Below are 9,365 nucleotides of genomic sequence, written 5' to 3'. Positions count from 1 at the left end.
TTGAATGACCAGCTACAGTGGGACTACTTCTGAGTAGAGCTGCAAAAAGGATCAGGTCATCCTGGTAAACTTCACAGCTGCTGAGCATGACCGTCCTCCCTCTTGCTACTTCTGTCCCCGCTCTCACGCAGTCCCTCCCATCCTCTTTACAGATGATTTGGGGAGACTTTAAAGTGAACACACACACACAGAGCCCAGCAGCAGCCCCTGGTGGGCTTTTTAAAGGGGTGCAACTCAACTTGAGTCCTTTAGAGCAGGGGTGCCCAAACCCCGGCACGGGGGCCCTTGTGGCCCTCAGGGACTCCCAATCTCCTCAGGGAGCCCCCAGTCTCCAGTGTGCTTCTGGCCCTCCAGAGAGTTACTGGAGCCCATGCTGGCCGGATGCAACTGCTCTCAGCATGAGGATGACAGTTCGACTTCTTGTATAAGCTGTAGGATGAGGGATCCCTCCACTGCTTGCTGTGTCATGTCTGTGATGCAGCAGCAGCAGTGAAGAAAAGGCTAGCCTTGCTTTGTGCAAGACCTTTTATAGGCCTTGAGCTATTGCAAGAACTTCATTCATTCATATAAGTTTCAACTCTAAAAGTTTGTTTATGTAAATTTATTCAAATTTGAAATGTAAATTCTTTTTTTCCCCCTGCCCCCAGCACAGTGTCAGAGAGATGATGTGGCTTTCCTGTCAAGTTTGGACACCCCTGCTTTAGAGTCATCATTCATTTCATAAACCTTTATTGGCATTTAGATGTTTTAGAGTCACTAAAGGATGACTCGGAAAGTGCCCCTTGGAAAGTACTCTTTTAGAGTCGAGTAGCGGGGGGGGGTTTACTCTAGACTCGACTTGAGTTCATCCCACTGGATTTTCCTATCCCTGTTTAATACCCTGCTCGTATATGTATCAGTGACATCAGCACTGAATAAACTGTCAGACAGAGTTGTATCCACTTTCTAAGAAAAGTATGATGGATCCATCTTCTTTTATTCCACTCACTGGTGGCAGCTACACTCAGGTAATTTACTTAACTGATACAATTTGCTCCATAACAGCTGAAAGGCTTTTATAATATGGTTCATCCTGCACCAATCTGCTCCATTTTAAGTCATGCTTATCTTGATGCTCTTGCTGTGCCCGGCATAGTATCAGCAGCTTGCTGTCCCTCTGCTTCCAGAATTTTGCCAGAATTCCAAGACTTGATTTGTAAGCACAAAGAGATTTCATCAGAATAATATTTATTTGTAAAATATGCATGTTTATACAATAGTTTGGGCACAGAAACATTTTTTGTAAGTACTACACCTTAAAATGAAAACACTTTTTTGATATCAAGAAAAGAAGCAACATTCTTAAAAAGGGCACCAGGAATATAGTAGCTAAATGTTAACTAGTGCCATAGTTTCTAGAACAGCTTGGACTGAGAAGTGGGAAATCGTTAATGGTGAATTGAGGGCATTAATTTCTGACTAGGCAAGAACAAATTTATCAAAGTAGTTTTGCAAAAAATGTCAGTGCAGGATAGTTAAATACTAACATTACTTTTGAGGACACTTGATTTGAGTACCTAAGACTGCAACTAGTAACAAGTAATAAGTGATTTACATTACACCTACGATATTGAAATTACAGAACAGAAAGAATAGAATGATCTTCACACTGAGAAAAACAGCAAAGACAATACTGCATGAACAAGTTGCTTTATATGTGAAGCCTGGAATTTCTGCATTCTCCAGGAAAGCTAAAAGATTCTTAAATAACAGGTATTATTAACAATTTTGTACCCAAAATGACTTGTTTGATTACTTTTGTCATGATAGAAGTGTTTTCACAATTACAGACTATAACACATGAGGTTTTGCTGTAGTCTGATATGCAAGGCAGACCTTCTAGAATTCACACTAGCACCATTTTAAAGGTAGCTCTTACTAGGACTAGCTATAGAATTGTCCCTCCTGCTGTAGATATATCACCAGAGGTAGCTGGGTGTTTAATCTGGCTTTACTTACAGCAAGTAAGGGATGTTTCAGGGACAATGTGCATTGCTAAATTCAGAATAACTGATGCTCCTTCTGAACACAAAAATCTACGCATAGATGTGGATGTGCATAATATAAGAGCCTCGGAATTTTCTTTAGCATGAATACAAGAAGAAAGGGGATGTAATGCATATGCTGCAGCGGTAAAGAACTTAACACTGAAATAACTCTGAGAGCAGACAAGAATATAAACATATGTGCAAATGCAAGTAGCAAGTTTCACCTGAGTGAGATTTTAAAGTACAGAAGTTGGACCATGCAGTATAGATAGCAGATTGTGCAGTTGCTTGAAAAGAAATGCAAACAGAGTGTTACATAAACAGATTAAAAAGGAAACTGATTTGATACTCATTTCTACTTTAAAAAATCCAGCAGCTGTAAAATGCAAGGAAGTACCATTGCCCTATATAAAGAGCTAGATAATACTTGCTACATATTGTATAAAGTAAGGAAGCCATGCATATTCATAATGGGCAAATTTTTCACAGCTGAAAATCAGGTGGCAGCCTAATCTATCTGCTATGAAATATTTATTGGGCTATGTATTTGTCTTGAAACAAAGCTATACCCACAGGCTTTAAAACATTTCCCTTATTAAAAATATATTTGGACATACAGCAGTAATTCTGAAAAAAAATTCACCTGATCAAGGTAATGCATTGCTTACTCCTAAAATAAGCAAAGCATTTCTCTCTCGGTCCAAGCAGAACGTTTTGAGATGTTCCAGTGTAAAAAAGGCAGCTTCTGTTTCAACATAACAGCTGAGAGCACAAGGAGATTAAACAATACAATTTTAAATTGAATATAGTTTAAAATGGCACATTAAAATATATCTTCTGGTTAAGGAATTTATTGCTGACACAAAATAAAGGCTGGAGATTAATATTAAAAGGAAAGAACAAAACGGGAGCATTCTTCCAAAACGAGGAATATAGGGACTGTTGCACTTGGATGTAGATGGCATGTTAAATTCTGTTGTCTCTTGAAATTACAATGAAGGCTGCACGAGCACTGCTTTGGTGTCATCTCTTCTGCCGCTCTTCATAATCCATAACCTTCTGTCTGAAGAGGAATTCCACTTATACAACCTGTGGCTCCCAGCACTGTGTTAATTTGTCTTCATCAACTGAACTAACAATGAGGTGATTTTGATCATAGTGTTTTCCCCCTAAAAAAGAATGTTAACAATTTCAGAAAAGCATTTGCCACTCAAGCAAACTGATAATGAATTGCATTGAAGGTTGCTGTATATATTGTAGCATCTGCTTGAAAATCCTTGTATTTTCTATCTGTTGGTTCATAATTATTATGCTTCAAGATACACACAAGTAGTGAGGCCCCATTACATTTTACAAAAATGTCAGGGAACCCTGACAACCCTGAGGAGAGCCCTCCTCAGCTCTGTCCCTTCCCAGACTGCTATTCATTGATGCACATTTCTGACTGCAACTGGATATTCTCCAGATCAAGATTAGTTTACCCACCTACGAAATGTATGGCTTCAACAGTTCCACTGTCTAGCAAATGTGAAAATATATTAAGAATTGAGTCATCATTCACATTCCTTGCTGCAAAGGGCTTACAAATATATTCCTAGTAATCAGGAGCCACAGATACTAAGTACTAATCCTTTATGAAGCCAGGGGGCTTAGGTTGGTTGTGACAAGTTTCACTGGGACTTAGTTATGACTAACTTTGGCTGGATTGGGTCTAATATGTCTGGAACTTGTTCATGTGCAAAATTTCAGACCTCTAGTTTGTGGGAAAGTAATTTGTATTATTAGCGTTCCAGATGCATAAATATAAATTTAGTTAGTTTAAATTAAAATAGTGCAAGTGTTTGCCACTCTCAGCTGTTAAGTGGAAATGTTTAGAAATTCTATGAGAGAATGCTTACAAGGCCTTCCATCTCTTTAGTAATCTGGAAAGCATGATATTGTGTTGCATCCAAAGGAAGTTAATTGAAGTTAATGGTACTGAAGTTAGCCAACTAGTCTCATTGCTATCAATGGTGCATAGTCAAGTCTAACTTCCTTTGGATATAATTCATTATTTTCATGCTGGATTGTAGGTAGGACAATACTGTCGAAAGGTTTTAGATTGATAAATATTTTCTGAAAATCTGGTGTTTATTAAAAAAAAAAATCAATCACATGCCAAACTTGGAGCTAATTCAGGAACATTTACAGTTAGTTTTTCAAAGTATATAGTACTGAACAACGCAGGAAGTTATGTTTTTTCCCCTTCAATTTTCAGTGCCACGAAATGAAAAACAGATATTGGTTCCCTGGACAGATGGATGCACTAATTCATTGTATCCTCTAGAGAGCACTATTACACATAATGTGAACTATAAGCTCATATGCTAGGATGGGTGTTAAAATTCCAAATGATGCTATTCCAGTGGTTTTCACACAGCACTGGGACCCACTTTTTAGAATTAGAATCTGTCAGAACCCACTGGAACTGATGTCATGACTGAAAGTGACATCAAGCAGGAAAATTTTTAACAATCCTAGGTCTCAATCCACACTTACCCAGGAGTAAATTCCATTGACTATCATTGTCAAAAGAATATACATAGTAGCTTGTTAAAAAGTACAGGTCATAACATTTCCCCAAGTGCAGTCACATACCATGGTAGAGTCAAGTTAATATATGGCTTATAACGACCAAACCAGTAACTACTCAATTGTGACTTTTCTCTACAAAAATTGACATTATATACCCATAACATATGCAAACTGACAACTGTTCTAAAGCTATGCATTCATGCTAGATTAGTGCAAGATACATCTGCAAGTGTCACTGATGCATTCCTGTTCATACAGCAGCAGTCACTGAAGCTCTGAATTAACTGGCTGGATGTGTGTTTTTGCTGTGAATGGAAATACACATCCAGGGCTGTTATGCACCATTAGTTGCCCACAACTACAGCTGAATTAGAACCACCACCTCCTGCAAAGCACAGTGGGTATGATTCTCATCCTTGAATTCAATGGTAAAATACCCACTAACTTTAACGGATTAAGCCGTTAATCTGCACAACGTTGCATATAAGCAACAGGATAAAATGTGTATACCTGTGAACTGAGCAGAAATGGGTTAAAGAAACACAAAAATAGTTATATACAGATTAAAATGATTTCCCCTCCTTTGACATTATATAGAGTTTCTTCTATTGGAGCAATTTTAACAATAAGCTTACCCTTTACATTCACAGTCTCCCTCATGACAAATATGCTTGCCTGCACATTTTCTGAAGTAGGTTTTTTGGAGTCTGCGGGTCAGGGAACCCCCACAAAGATACCTTTGAATATGGAGATGATCACCTCACAGTTCTCTTACTGATAGTGGGTGTATCCTTATGTCTTGTACTGACCAGTAAGTTGAAGAACTACTTCTCTATCCTCCCTACATTGTAACAGGGTGTCTTTGGTTTCTAGAAGTCTCTCTCCAAGGCACATTAAAACAAACCAATGTTCTCTTCACATGGCTTGTCATGGTCCCTCATCTAGGAAAAAAGTAAGTTGTGTATACTAAGTCACACTAGGTAATGTAAGGTAACTGTCACAAGACACTGGATCAATGCTGAAAGACATAAGAAGAAGCTAGGTGTACAGTGCACAATTTGAATCCTATGGAAATTCCTTGTTATGAAAGTTCAATTTCAGTAAACACAAGACTAGAGATGTTCAGGAATTCCCATCAAGATATTCTTACCTTTAATATCTAAGACTAAGTTGGGTTTCATCTTGCTATAGATTCTGCCATCTGGTTGAATCTTCCAGTATTGTTTTTCCTCATTCTGCTCAAGGGCCAGGCCAAGTTTTGCCCCAGGAGTGATCAGATTTCCTACAATTGTCAAGCAGAAGTCTTCTGCCACCTGTGTAGTTAAACAGACAACATCGGTAAAGAGCCTTTAAAGGGCTGTGGAAATTTTCATTAGTGCCAACTCAGTAGTAATGCTGCAAGTTAAGTTACCTTTTGTGGTTATGGCAACAATAAGTAATAATTAGAATACTACACTTCCTCATTCACTTTCCACAACACACTACCATAATACTGAAGGTTCCGTATAATATTTTAGCAGCATGCACAGTGTATATAGTATTACAAGAGATGCAAGAACTCACACACAGAAATATCACTAAAAATTTCACCTCAGAGTAAATATAACTCCTTAGCTTTCTGCCTTGTTTTCCTGACTATCATCATCATCATCATCTTCTTCTTGATTCAGTTAACACGTAAAGGCAATTATGGCTGACTGCACTTTAAGTCAAATTTATAGTGAATTACAAAACTGATCATTTAGGGGGGAAAATTTATCTTGAGCCACTGTGTGGCTGATCTTCACAGTAAAGAAGTCAGTAAAAGCTTATGGGAAAGCTACTGAAATCTTAAAGTAGACGAACCTAAATTGATCTAGCCATAGTTATTTGTGCTGTGATAACATCTAGGTTAGTCTACTGTAATGGATTCTATGTGGGTCTGCTCTTGAACATGCCCTACAATTGGTCCGAAATGTAGTAATTAGTCTTCTAATGGGGGTTTGCTGTATGGAATATGTAACCCCAATATTTTTCCTACTAGCTACCAGTTTTTTTCTGGGCCCAATTCAAGTATGGGTGTAAAAAGATACACAGCACACACCTGTGCATGTCTGCTCAAATTCCATTTATTTTAACAGAATTTACTACCAGTAAACGTAAGCAGCTTTAAATCAGTTTGAGGCCAGGATACCAGAAGGATTGCAACATATTAGGTGTATCTGCTGATGTGCTTCATTCAGAGCCCATGGAATAATGCTCCATGTTCCTCCAACCTCAGAATTGAAGCAGGCATGAAAACTGGTATTTTCAGCCACAGCATTATGTTTACAGAATTACCTCCTGAGGGAGGCCAGCGTGGCCCAGCCACTGCTTGTTTTTCCAAGAGCAGTAAAAGCTAAACTTCTCAAGAAAGCTTTTGGACGCAGATACAGCATTTTTGATATGATGCTGCTGTTGAGCTTGCTTGTAAGTATTGCTCTTCTGTTTTATGCATTTTATACGCTTTTCTAAACTGCTGCTAACTGTTTTACTTCTGTTATTTTATTCATTTTTAAGCCAACTGTGAGGTCCTCCTAAATCTACAGTGTAGGGTGCTAAACAAAACAAAACAAAGTATTCCAATTGCTACATGTTCCAAGCTATCCTGGAATTGTAAACATCAACACTGTCAATACAAATTCTCTGTTCACTAAGGCTGCAATTCTATACACCCTTAACTCAAAAGTAAAGTGGACCAACAGGATTTAACTTTCAAGTGCTTGAACATAAGAAAATAGGAAGCTGCCTTACACTGAATCAGAGTATTGGTCCATTGACCCCAGTACTGTCTACTCTGATTGGCAGTGGCTTTCCAAGATTTCATGCAAGGGCCTTTCTCAGCCCTGGAACCTTAACTCTTTTGAACAGGCCAAGGACTGAACATGGGACCTTTGGTGTACAAAGTATATGCTTTGGTGTATAAAGTATATGCTTATATGCTCATGTCATGCTTATGACTTGGTTGTGAGAATACATCTGAATGCACTTAAATATAAGCCACGTTGCAACGTGGCTTGAATGTTAGCAGATAGCTTTCTTTGTTCAGTATACTGAAAACCTTTTGCACTGTTTTAGGTGGGGCATTAAAAAAAGAAATTAACATCAACACTGCCATAGTAAGCCCATAGCTTCTGTTTTGTCCATGTCTGAACCTGCTCTAAGTTTGTTGAGAAAGAAATTTTTTCCTTGCTAAAGCAAAAGTGATGCAGTTGAGAAATCTCTCTCCTTTGGCAGAATACTTCGATTGATGTTATACAACTTCTTAAAAAAACAAGACACATGATCTGTCACTCAAGTTGTGTTCACTTCATTTGATGTTTGAGCCTGAAAAAATGTGAAACACTTTGATCACAGAAATAAATCATTCAATGAGATTTATTTCCAAGAGAAGGGTTTAGGGCTGGTTCTTTTGGAATGAGCCTTAAGGCAGGAGGTGAGTTGAGGTCTGATTTTTAAAAAGTAGTAACATTTTACACTAAAAGGAAACAGGAAGTAAAAAGTTTCTAATGCATGACAAGTCTGCTTTTACAATTCTAACCATTGCCCACTGCATTTATTAAAGTTCAGTGCTAAATTACAAAAACTGTGTGTTCAAAGCATCTTCAAAGGTAAGTGTGCACAACTCTTTCTGCTTTTCTTATGGAAAACATACAAAGGATGCTGAATCTCCAAACTTAAAAGTGGCAAGGAAAGTTTAATACAGAATCTTACCCTGCTTTTGATAAGTCCATTTTGATAAACCCAGACTATGTCATCAGATTTAGTATCTTCTGCAACATGTATCCTCAGAAGATTCAAATCATCCTGATTTCCATCAGTTGACATAAACTTTCCTGTTTCTTTGTTTTGAAGTCTGAAGTACACTCGTTTCTGTGAAAAGATCATAGCTCTTTCATGCAATATTCAAAAATATTATGTCTTGTATGCAGGTAATCTCAGCATAAGTATATATTTTCAAGCACTTCAGGGTGCTTTCACTTGCCTACCATTTATAAAGTTGCAACCCAGATTTGCATACCACAGATTAGAAATACACACAAACACACACACACTTAGGGCAGCGGTTTTCAAACTCTAAGAGAGTTTGTACCACTGTAAGTCCTTGTGGGGGCAGGGGGAAGGCAGCGACACGATCCCCAGGATCGCGCCACTCACAAGGGCTGCAGGAACTGGGATGCACTCACCAGTCCCTGCAGCAGCCATCCTGGGGTGCGGGAGCCCTCCACAAGCATCTGCAGGGCTTCCCAGCTCGTCAGAAGTGAACGTGGAGCGATCCAGTTTTGCGGAAGTGGAGTGTGATTGCTTCACTTTCACTTCTAACATGCTAGGGGAGCCCTGCGCGAGCGCCTGGATGACGCCTAATGACTCTAAAGAATGCTTAAATGTCTTTCTCATTGCTGCAAAGAGCACTACCTGTACACTTGAATTTCAAATGCACCTGCCAAATTTCCCTCTTTCAACTATCCTGTCACACATCATTTTGGACTTTTAAGGGATGTTAGATAAATGTAGGATATGTGCATGTTGTATGTTAGAATCAAGCAGAATGGCTGAAGACAGGTTAAGAGAGTCTGACATGGCTAAAGTGAAGAATTCGAGTTGAGAATTTCTAGGTTCAAACAAAACATAAGGAATGCAAACTGGCCGTGCTTGGCTCTTTGGAGAGACCTTCGTGTGTTCATGGCCATCGACTGCCATAACATCATGGCCCCGTGATTGCCAAAAGAGAATAGGGTGATACAA

General features: G+C 38.7%; 1 protein-coding gene across 1 annotated transcript in view; it reads right to left on the bottom strand.

Annotated features, from left to right (window-relative positions):
• Positions 1 to 3,107: 3,107 nt before the first annotated feature.
• CRYBG1 (crystallin beta-gamma domain containing 1) overlaps positions 3,108 to 9,365 on the bottom strand; it is a 144,681-nt gene continuing 138,423 nt past the window's right edge. The window contains exons 22-24 of the mRNA XM_066610329.1: positions 8,334 to 8,492; positions 5,752 to 5,914; positions 3,108 to 3,196 (exon numbers count right to left, since the gene is read on the bottom strand). Of these exons, the coding sequence (XP_066466426.1) occupies positions 3,108 to 3,196; positions 5,752 to 5,914; positions 8,334 to 8,492 (411 nt within the window). The remainder of the gene's footprint in view (positions 3,197 to 5,751; positions 5,915 to 8,333; positions 8,493 to 9,365) is intronic.

This window comes from Tiliqua scincoides, chromosome 1 (assembly GCF_035046505.1).
Source record: "Tiliqua scincoides isolate rTilSci1 chromosome 1, rTilSci1.hap2, whole genome shotgun sequence".
Lineage (NCBI taxonomy): Eukaryota > Metazoa > Chordata > Lepidosauria > Squamata > Scincidae > Tiliqua > Tiliqua scincoides.
Note: the sequence above shows the minus strand (reverse complement) of the source record. Positions and strands in the feature narration are given on the sequence as shown.